Raw genomic sequence first — 20,553 nt, 5'->3', positions numbered from 1 at the left:
TTTAGCAAGTTTAGGCGTACAATTCCCAAGGCAGGATTGGAGTCTCAGCCACGCCACGCAAATCCGATTAGGGAGGCGCTGCGCCAGCGAGGTGCGAACTGCCTCGTCGGCGTCAGGGCCCGCGCACCACGTCCACGTGTCTCCGTGCAGCATGCCGCTGCGGCTATAAAATGCGGCCTCAGTCCTCACCGGCAACATCACACTTCGCTCTCTGTTTTCTCCCTTGATCTCTCCAGCTAGCTTGTTCTTGAGGTGGCGATGGCTCGCTGGTGGGTGTGCGGACTCCTCTCGCTCCTGGCGGTGGCCGCGGTCGCTGCGGAGGGGAGTGCGAAGCCGCTGATTCGGCTGCCGACGCAGGATGAGCATGGCGCTGCTCCCGCCCCTGCCCCGTCGGCGGAGGAAGGGATCACGAGGTGGGCAGTGCTCGTTGCGGGCTCCTCCGGCTACGGGAACTACCGTCACCAGGTGAGACTCCGGCTTTGGAAGCTTCAATCTCGTTACTTCCGAACTGTGGGAGTTCCAGCTAGTATTTGCTCTAATATTTTCTTGGTTCTTTGATCGAGCTCATCGGGCTTAAAATCCTGCTTCAGCTGTACTATCCTGTACTATCGTTGTGTTCCAGTTCTTTCCTTTCTGTTTTGCTTTCTTTTAGTTTTGGTTCAAGTTGCAGAGTTAGTGTTTGTTCGCTGCAGCAGAGTGGGGTGTGTTAGATCTTAGATCTCTGTAAACAGCTCGAGACATGTTCAGTTTCTTAGCTGAAACTGGTGACCCGCTGGGGTTACTTCATCTATGAAAGCAGGACATGAGCTCTGTCTAAGTTCATAGGAAAATGTAGTGCGAGACACATAACTGGAAAAGAAATTTGTTCGGGTGAGGGCCATTTGGGGCTACTTGTTTTATAGATTATGATCATGATGACTCAATGCTGCTCTGTATATGAAAAATTGATGGGACGTGCTTGGTTAAAATTCGATCGCTAAGCAATTCTATGGGTGCTTGCTCAACGTTGTGGTGTTCTTGATGCACGACAGGCCGATGTGTGCCACGCCTACCAGATTCTGAAGAAGGGAGGGCTGAAGGAGGAGAATATCGTGGTGTTTATGTACGACGACATCGCCAATAACCATGAGAACCCGAGACGTGGAGTCATCATCAACCATCCTAAAGGCAAAGATGTTTACGCGGGTGTTCCCAAGGTATTGTCTGGCTGTGCTCCATTTAATTTAGTTTCAAAGAAGAGTGTGCATGAAATTCTAAATGTCGATTGTACTTTTTAAGCCGAGAATGATTCGTAGCTTTAGCACTGTTTTATTTGACATACTACAGAATGCATGTTGTTGTATTCCTGCTAGACGTACTGATCAATTTTAACATCCATTGCAGGACTACACTGGTGACCAGGTCACTACTGAAAACTTCTTCGCGGTCCTCATGGGCAACAAAACAGCGGTTACCGGAGGGAGTAGGAAAGTCATAAACAGCAAACCGAATGATCACATCTTCATCTATTATGCAGATCATGGGGGGGCTGGTTCTCTTGGTGCATACTCCCACATAAATGTTACGTATCATTTACCTGATTTACTTCTGAAGCGGAACTAACCTTAGCAAGTTTGTAGGTATGCCCAACAATCCATGGCTTTTTGCTGGCGACTTCATTAAGGTGTTGCGAGAAAAGCATGCTTCCAAGAGCTATTCAAAAATGGTATAACGTTAATTTTGTTTTTTTCCCTAAGAAAATAGTATATCTTTTAAATAGTATGAAATAGTACTCTTGATTAGAGTCTTATCTGTGATTAAAATTACAATCTTTGCAGGTTATATATGTCGAAGCGTGTGACAGTGGCAGTATGTTTGAGGGTATAATGCCTCAAGATCTTAATATTTATGTTACAACAGCAGCAAACGCACAGGAAAGTAGTTGGGGAACATACTGCCCAGGATGGAATCCACCACCTCCTCACGAATACCTTACCTGTTTAGGTGACGTCTACAGTGTGTCTTGGATGGAAGACAGGTAAGAATCGTTTGAAATATATTTTGCTCTGCAGTCTGAACTTTATTTCTCATCTGACATCTCATAAAACCTACTTTGCAGTGAAACTCACAATCTAAAGAAGGAAGCAATCAAGGATCAGTACGAGTCGGTAAGTCTCGAGAACGCTTTCTCCATTCTGGTTAATTAGTGGCATCAATTCACTGCTTTCTTGGGCAGGTTAAAAAGAGAACCTCAAGCTCAAATAGCCTAACTGGTTCTCATGTCATGGAGTATGGTGACAAGACATTCAAGGACGAGAAGCTTTTCCTTTATCAAGGCTTTGATCCTGCAAATGTCAACAACACAAACAGGCTGCCTTTGCCCAGCCTGGAGGGTGCAATCAATCAAAGGGATGCGGACATTCTTTTCATGTGGAAGAGGGTAAAATTTCAGTTGTTTCTTCTGTTTCAGTTAACCCAGTTATTTCCTGAATATTCACTGTTATTGGTTGCTACATGTAGAAGCAGTGCTTGCTGCGCGAAACAATGCATATTACTGTGTTTTGACTCATGAACTCCTTCGGATACTGAATGCAAATCTACAAGGATGTAGCGGTCCATAAACCTTGAAATTTGGTTACTTACGATGTTCCAAATAAAATGTAGGAATTCTAGAAGAAAAGAGGAGATATTTTTGGATGATTGCTTAAATCAAACTAATTGCTTATTTTTTTGAATTCATCCTTAGCATAAAAGAAATTGAATACTTATGCTTAACTGTACTAAGCAAACGTTGTTCCAATGTAATTTTCACATTGGCCAACCAGTCAGAGTACTACCTATGCGGTTATAAAGGCCTCATAACCAGGATTGTCGACTTGCTAGAGAATATATGGGGATGACCTTAAGCTTCTAAATAGAAATGTAGCTTCATGGTGTTGAGAAGATATGGTTTCAGATTGACAGTACTCTGAAAGAATAGCATCCAACTTGGGAGGGTTTCAGCTCATATACTAACTTTCAGTTTAACACTGTATCCTCCCATAATAGGCTCAAGTTATGCACATCAATGTTTTGTTTTGCCCATGTGTTCTAGTTTGCCAAATTTGTCTGCTAATGTGTCCTCTTGCTTTCAGTATGAGCAGCTAAATGCTGGATCGGAAGAGAAGGTGCAGGTTCTGAAAAAGATCAAAGAAACCGTGGCACACAGGAAGCACCTCGACAGCAGTATTGATTTCATCGGGAAGCTTGTGTTTGGATTTGAGAAGGGCCCTTCAGTGCTTGAAGCTCCTAGAAGCTCCGGCCAACCAGTAGTCGACGACTGGGATTGCTTGAAGAGGATGGTAAGTGTGATAGTTTTTTAGTAGTATTTAAATGCCATAGAGTTTCTGCTGTTGCTTGTACATCCAGGTTCTTTCTGTTTTATGTTGCAACTTACTCTGTAATGATGCCCATTGTCAGGTGCGCGTTTTCGAATCCCACTGCGGATCACTTACTCAGTACGGCATGAAACACATGAGGGCCTTCGCAAACCTCTGCAACAACGGCGTCTCCGAGGCAGAGATGAAGGAGGCGAGCGTCGGTGCTTGCAGTGGTTACAACTCGGGGAAGTGGAGCCCACTGGTTCTAGGCCACAGCGCCTGATCCGCTCGCTGAAGTACACCGGAGCAACAGCGAATGCTCCAGAGGCTCCTAGACCTCGTAGGTGTTACATACAATTGATATACAAGAAACCACCCAACAGGACGTCCCTTGTGTGTGTTGGGTTAATCAGTACTTTATGGTCATGCCTGTGTACATCAAGTTTGACTGTGCGATCAATTGAAAGGCAATGATTATGACACAACTCTATGAATAATGTTGCATGACAGTGGGAAGCCCTCTGATACCATGCATGGAAGTCCAACCCAACTTTTCCAAGAAATATGATTTACAAAATGAAAGATGTGAATTCTTCATGCTTATGTAAAAATCTTCAAGTAAATCTCCATTACAACAAATATTTCCTGGGCATAATTTAATCTATACTGTAGCCAATCTGTTAAGTACTTTTGCTGTATCATTGCAGAAAAGGACTTTCAAAATTTTGATTTAGATGAAATTTAAGCCGGTGCACCAATCACTTGAATGGACATAATTTTAATTTTAAAGATGCTAACCGGATCATTATTTTATACATAAGCATTCTTGATAGAGATTAGCATAAACAAGTGCAACCATTGAGGAAACGAAAGGCAGAGAGGGGAAAAAAGAAAGGCTGAGTTACATAATGTTGGGCAATGGGCAATTTGTATTGAGAGACACGATGGTAAGACGTGGATGGGTAAATGTTCTCCTAACCTCCCTAAATAATTTTGGAAGAAATTTGACATAATATCTTCATTAGGACCAACAAAACTCAACAATTAATTGGGGTCCCTACTTGTTGTGTGTGTTTGTGTATGTACACCTACATCTGCACACGGCCAAGTTCGCTTGCTGGTAATCTATTTCTTTCATTATTTTTCCAACGGACACAAGATATTTGCCCCATCTCACTGAATAATGAGAAGATTTCACAAACATAAGTCTTTCAAGATAAAAACATGGCAAGAATGCCAAACGATGAGCTACTCCCAGGGTAAAATCGCTCTCAAATGCTTTACCCTAGCGATAGCCCAATTCCTCGCGTCGTTCTTGATCTTAGCAATGATGCTGTAAGGTCTTGTGAATTTTTCTGTGAAAACCCCTCTCATTTCTTCCGTTCCAAATTTGCCTAAGAGACAATCGTAGTTAAGAAGGACATGATTTTTCTTTGATTACCTAACGCTACCAAGTTACCCCTCCAACACCCTTCAATCGAAGGGTTTTCCATCATAGGTGCGGTCTCTGGATAGCATAAAGACCGAGCCAAGTCCTAATCAAGTCCCACACCTTTAACGTGAAGCGATATTTGAACATAAGGTGCGCTGCTTGGCTTGCGGTTATGGTTAGACCATCCATGTGTTGGGAACCCTAGCCTCCACTCCATCCCTTGCCGCCGTACCAGACCTAGGAGTCTGCCGCCGGTACTCCTTCTTGTGCGTGTGGATACCGGTAGAGGTGTTGTGTGTTCAGCACTTCGATGATCGTGAAACTGGATCGGATCGTCTGCACTGCACCGACGCGCTTCATCAAGTTCCCCACATGCGCATCTAGTGATAATCCTCGTGACCTTCTACCTCGGCTAGTTCCTGAAAGTTTAGCATAGGGATTTTTTTTTGTTTATCTCTACGTGGCCCAACAACAACAAAAAATCCACATATGGCTTTGATCTCATTCATATTTGTGTTGACATCGCTATATCCTTCTAACATGGGAGGGTATCCATATAAGGAATTTCAAATTATGGTCGTACGGGTTTAATTTCAATCCCGTATAGTGCTACCCAATAATCATCTCTTAGATTAGAGATAAACCGTCTTAATTTCCTCACAACAAAAGAGATGCCAGGTCATGTAACACATAGCAGGTAGATGAGGGATCTAATTATTTGTCGACATCTTAACTAATCTTTACGTTCTCATGGGTTATAAGTTTTAAATTTGATGCTAACATCATATAGTGTTGGAGACATTTTGCAATTGTCAAACCCAAGCGGAGAACAGTTCTGGCATAGTGAGATTGATTCAAAGCAACCCCCTTCTCATTGTTATATTTAGAATTACATTTACCTCTCATAAGCCTTCCATATTAAAACACCGAGATGAGAAAGATTTGACCTCGTCAATGATTGTTATGCTTGTTCCAAATATAAGCACGTCATCAACTATAAATACATGATGAACCCCAAATCTCTACCATAGTGGTAGTATACATATCTGTTACGTTTACAGAGAAATCATCAGATGTCAACCTATTATGGATTTCAATAATATACAAACTTTATTTCCTGCTTAGATATCACAAAACCATCAAGTTGTGCCGTACATATTTTCCCTACAACTCTCCAGTAAGAAAAGTTGTCTTCACATTTATTTGATGGACATGTAAATCATGGGAAGTGGCTAACGCAATTATTGATCAATCTAGCAACACGACAGAAGTATCAAAGAAATCATCTCCTTCGTTTTAAGATCATAACTGATTGACGTTGTCCATTGCAGTTATCCATAAAGAGCCGTGGCCTATGGAATTCAAAGTCAAGGAGTGAATTTCGTGCTTTTATATAACGTTACATGCAAAGGACAATATTATATGCATTCCAATCACCTCGGGGATATTTACCATACAGGAATGGATATGGTTAACTATCGAAACTGACGACTGAACATGCGTAATTCATAGGTGCACGCGGGAGCACGTGCTCTGTGCAGAAAATGATATTCAAGTGTAAGAAAATCGTCCAAGGAAATATATATATGGATATTCCTGTCGGACCTTATGATTGCACATAAGGTATTGGAGAAATCCAACCACACGATGTCTCCAATATGAAAAAAACAATTCTCATATGATATAAATGTTTCATCTAAGTATTGGAGAAATTCAAGCACGATGTCTATCATACTTCCTCTGTTTTATATTACTCCGCATATAAGATTTGGACAGAGTCAAAACTTTTGCAACATTTGACAAGATATATGTAAAAATAATTATTACGATATATTATTTATCGTAATGCAATGTACTGTCAAATCATTTACATTTTCTTTTTATATATTAATAATTTGTCATTAATTGTTGGTCAAAGATTACAAAGCTTGATTTTTATCAAATCTTATATGCGAGGTAATATGAAATGGAGGGAGTATGAAAAAAATCATCTCACAGTTCAATGCAACTACTCTTTTTCTCTCTCTTTGTTCAATAAAGTAGCACATTATGTGAAAAAGTCTACTATATTTTTTTTCCGGTGCAACATCTAAAAGTCGTGCCTCTTTTCAAGTTGATGTGATTTTTCTAGGATACTAGGTCATATGGTTTTGGTCCATGCATAATTTAGCATGCAATGAGATTCCAATCCCATTATTTTTTCTTTTTCTTTAAAAGGGTCCTTACAGTTTTTTTTTTTTGAAAAATGGAGCCTCCGAGCACATGCTCTGGCCTAAAAAGCATTACAAATATAAAATAAGGTTCAAAATCTTCACAATAAGAACTTTTTTCCACGGCTTGTCTGAATTTAGTCTCCAAAAAATACTATTTTTTGTTCTTTTCTCCTAATGGCCAATCTATGTTTTCGTTTTCTTGGAACTACTTTCCACAGATATAAAGGACACAGATATGTACAATGCCACAAAATTCTTATTTTTACGAGTTATATATTAGACAAAATTCTGGATAAAGATGCACGTGTACTCCCTCCGTTCTGATTTAGTCTACATTCTAGAAAAAAGGAGACAAATTAGTAGTGCATTTATTAGTACTACTTAGATATTTGAACAACCAATCCAAACTACATTGAAAATAACAACATCCAATAAAGAGAGTAAAACCACCTCGTTTTCAGTGTTGTTGTTGACTAAAAGCTAGAATGTAGAGTATTTCAGAATAAATTTTGGGGCTAGAATGTAGACTATTTCAGAACGGAGGGAGTATGTTTGATAGTGCAGAACTACTTTCCGCTTTTAGACGTGTACTGCCCAATCCAAGCAAGATCTCAATCATGACCATCCGTCCGGAATCAAATGTCTGGCAGCCCTCTGGCCGTACTCACGATGGCTGCAGTTGTACTTGCGCCGACGAATTCGTCACGGGAAATCTCCCGTCTTCACACCGGAATCCCGAGGTCTTGTACAGCGACGGCGCGACGGCGACCAACCGCAAACGCGGGGAGACTAGGGCCGGAGAAGGACAAGACGAAGAAATTAGCAACCCCGAGCCGAGCCGCCGACTCGGCCGGGGGAATCACCGGCACGCCAAAAAGGCGGATGCGCCGCCGCTAGTTTAATAGGGTGTGCACTATGAAGAACACGATGCCTTTTCTCCACCACCTCCTTCCCACTCGTCGCTTCCTTCCCATTTCGCTCCTCCTGTGTCGTTGACGAAATCTGGCGTCCATCCATCCATGTGGTTGGCTTTGTTTTCCTTTGACTTGATCCAACAAAGAAGACGACTTGGGAGCTAGTATATTGAGGAAGGACTTGCGCGCGGTCTGCCGGTTACTCCCTTCATTTGGTCTCCTCCTCCTCCTCGCCATTTCTCTCGCGCACGTCTGCTTGCTTCTTCTTCCTCCAATCCTCCTGCTCCTGTCCGTCTCATCTCGGCTCGGCTAAATCTGATCTGGTTCTGGTGGCGCGTCCACATCCAGTGGGGATCCTAGATTTGGAAAGGGAGATTTGCGCCTGGAAAGCGGCCGATGTGCCTGTCGGCCTTGTTTCTTTGCCGGGATTGGTAATGGGCGTGGAATAAGTGATGCGAGTCTGTTTTGCCATTTTGATCTTCGGATTGGCTGTTGGGGAGCAGAGGTAGTTGGCCCGTTTCTTGGCAGGAGTGGTCCTTTTGGGGCGGAGTTTGTCTGCGATCGGGAAAGGAGCAAAGCTCCTGATCGATTCTTGCCATTTCTTGGCGATTCTTGGCGGGGGATTTGTGGCTTGAGAAGGTAGAGATGAGGCTGACTGTGCGTGTGATCGGAGCCCGCAACCTGCGCGCCATGGATTTCAACGGCTTCAGCGACCCCTATGTGAAGTTGCAGGTTGGGAAGCAGAGGTTCAAGACCAAGGTGGTCAAGATGAACCTGAACCCGGAGTGGGATCAGGAGTTCAGCTGGGTCGTCGCTGATGTCCGGGAAGTGCTCAAGCTCGACGTCTATGATGAAGACATGATCGGGACTGATGACTTCCTGGGCCAGGTGACGGTGCCACTGGAGGATATTCTGGCTGCGGAGGACCTCTCCCTCGGTACGCGCTGGTACCAGCTTCTTCCCAAGGGCAAGAGTGACAAGGCAGTTGATTGTGGTAATTGTTTCAACTCTGATTTTTTTTTCCTAGTAGTATTTTCTAATGGTCGTTTGCTATGTTAAATCATGCCTTGTCTTTTTGCATATGGATTCAGTATTTGACTTTGTGAAGACAAATTCTACTCATGTCATTGTGCACAAAACTATAGTCACTTTTCTGATTTATCATTTGGTTGCCCATTGCAGGGGAGATTTGTGTTGCAATATCTCTAGAAACAGGTGGGGCCACACGATCATGGTCTGATACAGCTGAACTAACTGGCATACAGAAACAATATTCATTGGTATCAAGTCCGAGCACTGGATCATCAGCTGCATTAGCTTATCAAGAAAATGAAGCCCCTAAAGGAGACAATGTTATTGAGTATTCTGGTGGAGCTCAAATCCCTGAAGAGGAAATATGTAGCCAAGGGATGGATCAAACAGCCGCGGAGGACAAGTTTAAGGTGATTGGTACGGAAATTTCTAATGGAGCAGAAACTCTTAAAACAGAAAAGCTTGAGAGGCCCTCGCTTGTTGATCGTGTCTGTCAAATGTTTGTCAAGAAAACTGATGATCTTTCGTCAACGTCTATGGCGAAGACTGAGGCGTCGGAAGAGGTTCAACAAGAACCAGCAGGAGTTGAGGTCCCTGTAAGCCAAACTGATGATATGTCTACAGAAGCTTCATTTGATGAACTCTTGAAATCTTTTGAATCAAAGCATGAAGGAGTCGAAATGCCTGTGAATTTACAAGGAATTCTTGTTAACCAGTCATATTTTACGTCGCCTGGTGATTTGAATAACCTTCTCTTCTCACCAGATTCAGATTTTCGACCAACATTGATACAGACTCAGGGTTGTACTGATTTCAAAACTGAACCCTGGAGAACTGATAATAGTGGGGAGTCTCTGAAGAGAGTGGTAACCTATACAACTGCACCATCCAAATTGGTTAAAGCTGTTAAAGCAACAGAGGAACAATCTTATTTGAAGGCTGATGGGAAAGAGTATTCAGTTTTAATGAGTGCCAGCACCCCTGATGTTCCTTGCGGTACTTATTTTCGGACAGAGATTCTTTTCCGTATTATGCCAGGTCCAGAACTTGATTCTGAGCAACAGACTTCACATTTGGTCATTTCTTGGCGCATGAATTTTCTTCAGAGTACTATGCTGAAAAGTATGATAGAAAATGGTGCAAGACAAGGCTTGGAGCAAAACTATGCACAGTTTTCTGATTTACTGGCAGAGAGGATCAAGCCTATTGATGTAGAAGATGCTGGGTCAGACAAGGAACAGGTCTTAGCTTCATTGCAAGGGGGCCAGGAGTCTGATTTGAAGATAGCATTCCTATACTTCTGCAACTTTGGTGTCTTGTCCTCCCTTTTTGTAGCCCTGTACATTGTTGTGCACATTTCACTGGTGAATTCAGGTGCAGTTCAGGGACTTGAGTTTCCTGGATTAGATTTGCCAGATTCACTCAGCGAGATTGTCATGGGTGGGCTATTATTTCTTCAGGTGCAACACATATTTAAGAAAATCTTGTGTTTTTTTCAGGCAAGGGAACAAAAAGGTACTTTCTTCCCTTTCAATCCTCATTTCATCACTTTCCATCTGCAATGCGTATGTACCTCCTTGTAAATGGAAGACTCCAGTTATTAATAACCAAGATTATGTTATCAAATAATAACAAAGTTCAGCTGTCTTGCTGTTTAGCATGCCTTTTGGATATTCTCCACTGTCCTGACATTAACGTGTTGTAAATTAAAAGAGCTTTCAATTTGCTTCATGCAAAAGAAATGCAAAACTTCAGTCCTGTCAGTTTTCTCCAAAGAAACCTATGTATTCGTACCATATCGATGATGCAAAGGCGCTTCATGTTATATCTGTTTAGATGGCTTATTTTTATGGCGACTCTATGTGATCCATGATTTGTAATAAGTTTCGAATGTTGCTGGTTGTAAAACTGATTTGTTTTCAATAAAATAAGCCGTATGCATCGATTGATGTAGAGGCTGGGGTATCCCCATTTCGAAAAAAAAATGTACCATATCGATTTGACTCTCATTTCTTGATGTGCATTACTGAATCTAGTTGCCCTAAATGTGATTTTTGGTTAGGCTAATATTTTTCCTCATGCAGTTGGTGATCATGGCGTGAAAGCAAAAGGCGACGGATGGTTGTTGACGGTTGCTTTGATTGAGGGAACCAAGTTGGCACCAGTCGATGCTACTGGTTTCTCTGATCCTTACGTGGTATTTACTTGCAATGGTAAAACAAAAACAAGTTCAATCAAGTTCCAAACACTTGAACCTCAGTGGAACGGTATGTTATTTGTGAAAAAGTTTCTGATTTTCATTCATGATCTGTAACATCTTCCATAACCACATATCACTAAGAAAAGTTAACATGGAAATTCCCCCATTTTAGTTGAAAAGATAGAGCCGTCTGGTACATGATGTATTGAGCAACTAAATATATTTTCCTAAATCTCGCAGACATCTTCGAGTTTGATGCCATGGATGATCCTCCATCAGTGATGAATGTACATGTGTACGATTTTGATGGTCCATTTGATGAAGTTACCTCCCTTGGACATGCTGAAATCAACTTCGTCAAATCAAACCTGTCAGAGCTAGCCGATGTATGGATTCCTCTTGAAGGTAACTTGGCTAAGTCCAGGCAGTCTAAGTTACACCTCAGAATATTTTTGAACAACTCTAAGGGCACTGGTATGGTCTCCGATTTTCTGAGCAAAATGGAGAAAGAAGTTGGTAAGAAGGTGAGTACTTCCCTTCCCATCTTCTTGAAAGCATACTGTTACTATGTGAGTTTCCCCTAGTCTGATCTGGGTTACTACTGCCAGATGCCATTGCGGTCTCCCCGAAGTAATACTGCATTCCAGGAGCTATTCTCTCTGCCAGCTGAAGAATTTCTCATCAGCAGTTTTACTTGCTACTTGAAGCGAAAATTGCCTACACAGGTACCTCTCAAATTGCAACTGACACTATTATAAAGCGGATAGCCAAACATCAAGGCTTGATGGGGATCAGGGATATTGGAAGGGAGGGTTCGAACATAGACTGGGAGGATAGAAAATCAGGGACAGAATACATTCGTTCTTCTTTGCTTGAGCTCATAACCTAGAATGGATAGCCTTTTATAGAAAAAAAAAGACCATTGTTCTGTCAGGAAATATGCAACTTGATCTATTGCCATGGCATTAGGCCCATATCTATACATGGTACGAGATAGAGTAGGAAAAGGAAATACATAGTCCTACTAACATATTCAACCTTGAACAATTGCAGAAGTTTAAGTTTCAACCGTGAACTCTGTAACAGTTTGTTTTTTAGCATTGAACTCTTGAGTCAGTTTACTTTACCCCCTTGCCATATCCCAAGTGGTTTTGTGCTAACTAAGATGACAATTGGCGTCAGTTTAAAGTAAACTCCCAAACTTCTAAATCAGTTTAACTCTCTTCTTCTATATACATGCATTGAGACACAAAGCTTTCCATTTTATCGAAAAAAAGAGAAGTGGCATGACTTATACACATCAAACAATGTAAGTATTTTTTTAGAAAATCAAGAAAAAAAAAGTTTAAAACATAATATATTTGAAAAAATATGGACGGAGTTTTGGAAAAAGTTTTTCAAGATTGACTGTTGAATCCTTTTTCAGTTTGACTATGGGGAAAAACATTTTAGAAACTTCAGATCTATTTCTTTGCAGATTTACTATTAAAGAAGTTCACCATCTTTTGACTGTTAAATTCTCCTTTACTTGATTTTTATAAAATAAATATTTACGTTGCTGACATGGCAAGGTGCTGACGTTTGTAAGTGACACCACGCGCTTCGTCCTAATCAGCACAAAACTAGTTGGGGTAGGACAATGGGGGTAAAGTAAACTGATTCAGGAGTTCATGGTTAGAAGCAACTGGTTACAGAGTTCAAGGTTGAAAATATGTTATACTTGCAGAATTGTGAATTGTGTACTCTTTAATTAGTTGTTCTTAAAAGATATGGAAATTCATTTATTTGGATATGGCTAACTTGTTAGGATGTACACACTTTTGTATACTATGAGCATCTTGTATTGCCAGTTTCAAACATGTATATTGAAAAATGAAATTTAGAAAAGAAATGTGTGTAGCAAAGGGTGTCTGATCAAATAGTAAACTAAAAGAAAATGAAATACTTACTAAACGTTCTGTTAATTAACAAGATAATATGTACTTTTCATTTCAGGGCCATCTTTTCTTATCTCCAAGAATTATTGGATTTTATTCAAGCATGTTTGGCCGAAAAACAAAGTTCTTCTTTCTATGGGAGGATATTGAAGACATACAGGCAATTCCTCCATCACTAGCGTCGTGGAGTCCATCCCTTGCAATAACTCTTCACAAAGGTAGAGGGATGGATGCAAAGCATGGTGCAAAGAGCATTGAGAGTGGAAAGCTGAAGTTTTCTCTGCAGTCTTTTGCATCATTTAGTGTGGCCAATAGGTAAATCTCCACCTTTTGGAAATGATATGAATTATTAGCTCCACTAGAATAAACCATTTAAAGGGTTTTCCAGTTACAACGGCCAGTCTAGACCATCGAGAAACATCTGTATTGATACACTAGACCATAGCACCTTGAAATCTCCTTTTGCATGTCATTATGATTCTTGGCATTTCAGTCTGGCCCTTATAGATATTTTTTGGGATGCTTTACAGGACGATAATGGCTTTATGGAAAGCAAGATCTTTGAGCTCCGAGTCCAAAGTACAGATTGCTGAGGAGCAATCCCAAGATAAAACTCTTGAGAGCGAAGACAGTGGAATTTTTCTTGGTGTTGAGGACTCCAAGAGCCTTCAGATGAGCGAAGTTTTTTCCTCGACCATATCTGCTAATGTAATTCAAGTTAATTTATACACGCCGTGGCAAATTTAATTTGCACCTGAGTTGCACCTGCAAGTTCTGTAACTACTTATGATGAAATTTATCACAAAGTTGAACTGAAATGAATGTTCCTTTGGCCAGATGAACTCACTTATGGAGTTGTTTGAAGGAGGTTCGTTGGAGATGAAAGTCATGGAGAAAGTTGGCTGCCTAAAATACTCCGCTACACAATGGGAATCAGATAAACCCGATGAATCTCAAAGACAAATTCATTACAAGTTCAGCAGGAGGTTGTCTCCTGTTGGTGGAGAAGTGACTGGTACCCAACTGAAATCTCCTATGCCCAATAAGAAAGGGTGGATTATAGAAGAGATCATGGAACTTCAAGGGGTCCTCCTTGGTGACTTCTTCACGGTATGTGGATATACTCAAATCTTCTATGCGCAGCTCTCAGAAAAAAACAAAACCATGCTTATACTAGTGGCTAAGTGTCTAAGAGTAGCACAATCTGAACGCAAAATCTTCGCTTCTCGATGTATTGATACAAAAAGAAGTTTACATACACGGCTAGGACTCACATGCACATGACTGAGCTACATTGGCGATGCTCTTCTTGGGCATACTGATTGGAGCCCTTCCACCCTAGCCAATCGCCACAGCCAGGCCTGATTTGATATGGTTCACCCTCATACACAAGCATTGCAGTGTTTTCCATGTGGACCATGCCGTGAGCTGCACCAGTGAGGAGGAACCCTTCCGCTGGCAGTTACATGATCTTCATGTGACACCTTTCACAATGTCTAGAAAACTTCTGCCTTTGAAAGATGGTGCGGTTTTTCACTTCATGACATCTGTTCTGTATATTGAAGTGTTCTATTGTCCTAGAAGTACATCGCTTTAGTTACACTAATTGGTTGAAATCTTCGCTGAGATAGAGGATTTTAGTTTGACTCAGAAGGTCAGTATTAGGTACTAGAACTTTGGCTTTTTATATAGACTATCCTCCACTGGTTAGAAAGATGAAACAATTTCAATGCACGACCGAAACCGTAGTAGTACAGTAATCAATTTGAGTACAGATTTTCTGTCAGGTACACATGACTTGTGATGCATAAATTAATGATTGATGTTTGTTCTGGTTTTTTACATATGTCGAGCCAAATATTATGTAGGTTGTGAGTAAATGTTTGTTCTGGTCTTTCATGTATGTGTACCCAAATATCAAAATTAACATGTTCCAAGTTGTTCCTTTGTGTGTTCGGAGCAAATTAAACATGTTGTGCTTATTTTCTGCATACATAAAACCAGAATAAACATTGTAAATGACATGTACACCTGACTTTGTGCATGCAGCTTCATATAAAATATCAGATCGAAGACCTTGCTCCTAAACAAAAGGCGTGCAGCGTCCAGGTCTATCTTGGAATCGAATGGTCAAAGAGCACCAGGCACCAGAAGAGAATCGAGAAGAATGTTCTCTCAAGTTCGTCTGCTCGCCTAAAGGAGATGTTCAGCCTTGCATCAAAGCAGCTCCCGCAAGCCCGATAGGACCATTCATCCGTGACAAACCCCTGTGCATACTAATACTGAATGACCGGACATATTCTGACCGCCGGTAATGATCTTCTGTACATACATTGCTTGACTGAAGATTCACGCCGGACGGGCGACTGATTCATTCTTTAGACCATTTTAGAGGCGAGCTTTGCAAATCCAACCCATTTGCAGCAGCTGAGCCATTGTGGCTGAACACAGGACACCAATCCATTTGTTATGTTGCGCTGTATGCCTGTATCTGACAAAATGTATCACAGATTACAGCATTTAGACCAAACCATGATAGCGGCCTCAGTATGGAGTGATGAACTACAGTGACACAAGGACATACATAGGATTGCAGCACTGTGTTGTGCGTATCTTTTTGTATATGGAATTGAACCATCTGAAACCTTTGCTTCAAAGATCACGGGTTGCACTGCTCAGAGGCGGAAATAAGTGATCCAATAAAGTTGTGAAGTTTACAGACAGTTCTTGTGTTAAGCTGTTGTATCTTCTTCCTTTCTGTTGGGAGGATAGGGATAGCCAAGGCATGAATATTGAGAAGGAGAACATAACAAAACCGCAATGCTGAAAAGGACCAGTACTGTACTATTCTTGTCCCCGTCTGTGGAATGCAAAATTGGACTCCCAAGTTTGATATTCTGGTCTAACCAACTTGTCTCTGTTGAATAGTAGAATTTGTGGAACTGTTGCATTTCCGAGCATTGCATTTGATAATTTGTCACGGTACTATCACACTCCATCTTGTAAATAGAAACAAATTAGCTAGTGCCGCATCTGGGCCACGGAGTCGAGATAACATGATTGGCAGACAGATTACTGATGAATGAAACAAGGGGAGGGAGGGTGAATTGATGGGCACATTCATGGACGCAGACGCGGACACGGGGAGTGCGGCCATGTCGACAGGCACGCACGCAACCCATGTGACTCACACACCGTGCCTTTCAGCGCCCAACGAATTGCGTCTAGAGATATCCTCCCGCCCGGCGACCTGCTCTGGCTCTGCTCCTCCTCCCCAAAAATATCTTGTGTCGACCATTCCCTCTAGAACATTCTCTTTCTTTCCTCCTCCCACGCAAGAAGAATTGCTGCCGTTTTTTCTCTGAAAAAGTTTCTATTTCTACGTGCGCCCATACTACTTTTGTTTCTATATATAATAATTTGACAGATGCATCGAAATTCAGTTAAATTTCTAGGAAAAAAGGCGCAGACTGATTATTAATTACTACTAGCACAATTATACATGAGAAAAGAAGAAAGCAAGAGAGGCAGAAGGAGCTCAACTTTGATGTCATGGATATTATCTTCATCATCTCTTTGAATTGCAAAAGCAGCGGTGTACACAGAAGCGCTACACCCTCCATGTCCAATGGATGGGAGCACTCTCGGCGGATATTTACAAGGTACATCAGCAGCGCAACAAAGGAAGAAGAAGAGGAAGAGGCCACTCTAATAAGAAGCGCGCGGCACTACTACTGTAAAACATTAGATAGAGTAAATAAAGGAGAACGAACTAATTGGGGGTGGAGCTAGAGCTAAATGGGGGATGGATGGATCCTCAATTTTCCTATGCGCGCGCACACGGCAGCAGGGCGCAGATGGAGCTGGCTCCGCGCGCGGTGGTGAATCGAATCGAATGGACGGCGGCAGATCTCTCAGTACACCCGGGCGGAGCCGAGCGAGGGCGGGTCGTCGGCGGCGGGGAGGAGGCGGAGGCGGCAGAGCGGGCAGGTGGCGTGGTCGTAGTCGAGCCACGTCTCGAGGCAGGCGCGGTGGAACAGGTGGCCGCAGGGCAGCCGGTTCACCACCGACTCCGGCTCGAACCTGGCCAGGCACACGCGGCAGTCCGGGGAGGCGCCGCGGCGGGGGCCGCGCCCGAACAGGGCCGGCGTGAAGCTGCTCCGGAACCTGTCCGCGAGGGTCGGGCCCGCGGGGGCGGGGGAGGAGGACGGGATGGCGAGGGGCTGGTCGTCGTCGTCCCCCCAGGCGGGCGGCACGGGGAGGCCGACGAAGGCCATGGCCGCGCGCACCAGGTCGGAGAGCACGGCGATGGACACGGCCGTGTTGTAGAGGAGGAAGATGAAGAGGTTGTCCTTGGGCGCCGGCATGCTCGAGAGGCCCATCTCGCCGGAATTGGCTCCGGTGGGGATCGAGTTGGGGGCTGGAGTGGGTTGTGATTTGGGGGTTTCCGGCGGGTGGTGGTGGTGGTGGGTGCGACCCTGCGGCAGAGGTGGGGATCGATGGTGCTGGGGAGAGTGGGAGGAGGAGGCGACGTATTTATAGGCCTTGAGCTGCCTTTTTCCAGTGGTGAGTAAACGGGAAGGAAAGCCGGCGCTGATTCACACGCACAGTTCAGGCTGGGAAAAGTTACCGGAGACAATGGACTGCCAGGACGATTGTTGCCATCTCTTGACCCGCCGCCCCAGCCACACATAGTGCGCCGAGTGGACTCATCCAGTGCACAACGCAATCGACCCACCGGGTCACAAACTCACAACACGGGTTGACCGGTTGAGACCACAAGGCAGAAATTCTCCATATGATATATTTCTTGAAAGATCATAACCTATAGTTCAAATGTGGCCTTATCTCGGTTATTTTGATTAAGTAAAATTATTCATGGATGCCACAAGATGAACCATTTTTTATCCCTTAGCTTGCGCAGAAGCAAGGCGTGAGGTGGGAGACATTTCCTTTCTAGAACCCGCTAGGATGCGACCACGTGAAAGAGAGACTATTTGGTGTCGCGTTGCGTCGGTGGCGAAGTAGGCGACGAGAAAAGAATGAGGTGGCCTCTAAGATGACACAAGAGAGTGGAAACCGAAGGGTGCTGGCATCACAAAAAGGAGGAGTAAAGGATATGCATCCACCGACGGTGGTAGTTGGGACACTCATCCTCCTTTATGACGCGGCACACCGTCAGAGGATAGGGATACGCATCCACCGGCGGTGGTAGTTGGGATGCTCATCCTTCTCCCTGACGCGGCACACTGTCAGAGGATAATGATACGCATCCACATACGGTGCTAGTTGATACGCTCATCCTCCTCTCTGACGCGGCACACCGTCAAAGGATAATGATACGCATCCACCGACGTTGGTAGTTGGTACGTGTATCCTTCTTTCTGACGTGGCACATTGTTAGAGGATAATGATATGCATCCACCGACGGTGGTAATTGGTACGCTCATCCTTCTTTCCGACGCGGCACACCGTCAGAGGATAATGATACACATCTACCGACTGTGGTAGTTGGTACGCTCACCCTTCTTTCCGACGCGGCACACCATCAGAGGATAATGATACACATCCACCGATCGTGGTAGTTGGTACGCTTATCCTTCTTTCTGACGCGGCACACTGTCAAAGGATAAGGATAGTGCAACCAAAGTATGCTAGGCGTAAATTACCAAAAGAGAACATATGCAACAACAAGATTCATTGAATTAACCCAACATAAAAGGCGCGTCTTGAACAAGTCAAGTTAATTTCATATATTGCAAGCATAAAATCATCAAGACCACAAAGCAGGCATTCTCCATATAGATCTCTTAAAAGTTCAATACCTTGTTCGGTAAATATGTGCTAGTTACTGCAATTAATTAAGTATAGTTATTCTTGGACGCCGTGCGATGAAACATTTTATCCCTTCCTGCCGACAAAACAAATTAAGGCTGTGACTTTCCATTCCAGAAATTGCTCTGCGAACAAGCAAAAGAGGGACATTCTGAGGTCATGTTTTGTCGGTAGCAAAGTAGGCGAGGGAAAATAATGAGGTCACCTCTAACTTGACGCAATAAAGTGGATACCGAAGGACCTTGGCATCACATTTTCTTGCCCATAAAAAGGAGAAGCAAATGGTATGCACCGATGGTGGTAGTTGGGATGCTCATCCTTCTCTTTGACGCGGCACACTGTCATTAGATGAGGATAGTGACATGCGGAGAAGATAGACGTAAATTAGCGGAAGAGAACATATGCAAAAAAAAAAAATCATGAATTAACCCAAGACGCAAACCATGTCTCGGCTAACTCAAGTAAATTCTAGATATCACATGCAAAGAATGTGGGGTTAACCCCATAAGACAGTTGTTCTGCATATAGATTTCTTCAAAGTTCAAAACATCGTTCGAATGTGGATTTGACTCAGTAACTATGGTGAAGTTAAATTATTCCCATATGCCATGAGATGAAACATTTTTTTATCCCATCGCCTCCACAAAACCGAGGCGTGAGGTGGGTGACTTTCCTTTCTAGAAATTGCTAGGACCCGGACACGAAAATGAGGAACACTCTAATGTCATGCCGCATCGTTAGCAAAGAAGGTGACAAAAAAAGAGGTCACCTCTATGTTGACGCAAGAAAGTGGAAACTGAAGCATTCTAGCATCGCAATTTCGTGTGCATAAAAAGGATGAGTGAAGGAAACGCATCCACGGACAGTGGTAGTTGGGATGCTCATCTTTCTTCCTGACGTGGCACACCGTCAGAAGATAAGGATTATAACCTGGAGAAGATAGTGTAAACTAGAGGAAGAGGATGCACGGAAAAAATGAGTCAACCTTTTTTTCTTGGGAAGAGGTAACCCTAAATCACAAACACTCAAATTTTCTTACTTCTTCCTCCAAACTCTCCAAATCCATCTTGAGGATCTCTTTACTTGTTCGATTTCTTATCAATTCCTCTTGCACTAACGATCTAAGGTACGTTTCTCCTCTGATCCCTTAATCACTTTTTGCAAATCTTTGCCCAACATCACTATATTTCCAATCATAGTTCCTAGATGCATATGAATGGTTTATTTGTCAAGCATATTTTGTAGTATTATTTTGAGGAGATCTTTACATGTAACTTGTAGAGGGCCAATTACTACTCTAATATATTGGAACCAAAGTGCTAAATTTTTCCAAGTTTACCATTGATAGATATGAACACGAGGGGACAGCCATTGATAAGTATGGACACGAGGGACAAGCCTAGAAGAGCAAGACCACCGAGGATGAGTACCTCGGGATCGCGCTAGGGAGGAAGTAAGACTTCACCCGCTTCAAGCAGCTGTGTGTACGCACCATCACGTCCACCAAGTGGTCATGTCTTGCCATTGTTAACCATCTTGGGATAGGCGGTAACGATTTCAATACACTTATTACTAATGTGGGGTTGCAAGAATTTGTCTACCAGGATGCCCTGACCTATCGCCGCTTAACTTTAGAGTTGTTGACGATATTG

The 20,553-nt window shown here is 42.9% G+C and overlaps 3 protein-coding genes across 3 annotated transcripts; 2 read left to right on the top strand and 1 right to left on the bottom strand.

Annotated features, from left to right (window-relative positions):
• The first annotated feature begins 246 nt into the window (after window positions 1–246).
• Window positions 247–3,621, top strand: LOC124682053 (vacuolar-processing enzyme beta-isozyme 1-like). Its single transcript, XM_047216813.1, has 9 exons — window positions 247–465; window positions 1,032–1,196; window positions 1,384–1,540; window positions 1,620–1,705; window positions 1,818–2,017; window positions 2,099–2,147; window positions 2,216–2,419; window positions 3,114–3,320; window positions 3,439–3,621. The coding sequence occupies exons 1-9, from the start codon at window positions 259–261 to the stop codon at window positions 3,619–3,621; spliced, it is 1,458 nt and encodes a 485-aa protein (XP_047072769.1). The 5' UTR covers window positions 247–258.
• Window positions 3,622–7,814: 4,193 nt separating this feature from the next.
• On the top strand, window positions 7,815–15,768 carry LOC124670541 (C2 and GRAM domain-containing protein At1g03370-like). Its single transcript, XM_047207055.1, has 9 exons — window positions 7,815–8,891; window positions 9,080–10,444; window positions 11,014–11,196; window positions 11,370–11,653; window positions 11,738–11,854; window positions 13,125–13,381; window positions 13,597–13,774; window positions 13,904–14,176; window positions 15,116–15,768. Exons 1-9 carry the CDS (start codon window positions 8,543–8,545, stop codon window positions 15,308–15,310), a joined length of 3,201 nt encoding a protein of 1,066 aa, XP_047063011.1. The 5' UTR covers window positions 7,815–8,542; the 3' UTR covers window positions 15,311–15,768.
• An 841-nt stretch (window positions 15,769–16,609) lies between these two features.
• Window positions 16,610–17,567, bottom strand: LOC124682040 (probable E3 ubiquitin-protein ligase XERICO). Its single transcript, XM_047216806.1, has one exon. The coding sequence runs from the start codon at window positions 17,446–17,448 to the stop codon at window positions 16,981–16,983; it is 468 nt and encodes a 155-aa protein (XP_047072762.1). The 5' UTR covers window positions 17,449–17,567; the 3' UTR covers window positions 16,610–16,980.
• Between the last annotated feature and the right edge of the window lie 2,986 nt (window positions 17,568–20,553).

Source organism: Lolium rigidum, chromosome 1, assembly GCF_022539505.1.
Source record: "Lolium rigidum isolate FL_2022 chromosome 1, APGP_CSIRO_Lrig_0.1, whole genome shotgun sequence".
NCBI classification, from domain to species: domain Eukaryota; kingdom Viridiplantae; phylum Streptophyta; class Magnoliopsida; order Poales; family Poaceae; genus Lolium; species Lolium rigidum.
This window is presented reverse-complemented; position numbering and strand designations above follow the sequence as displayed.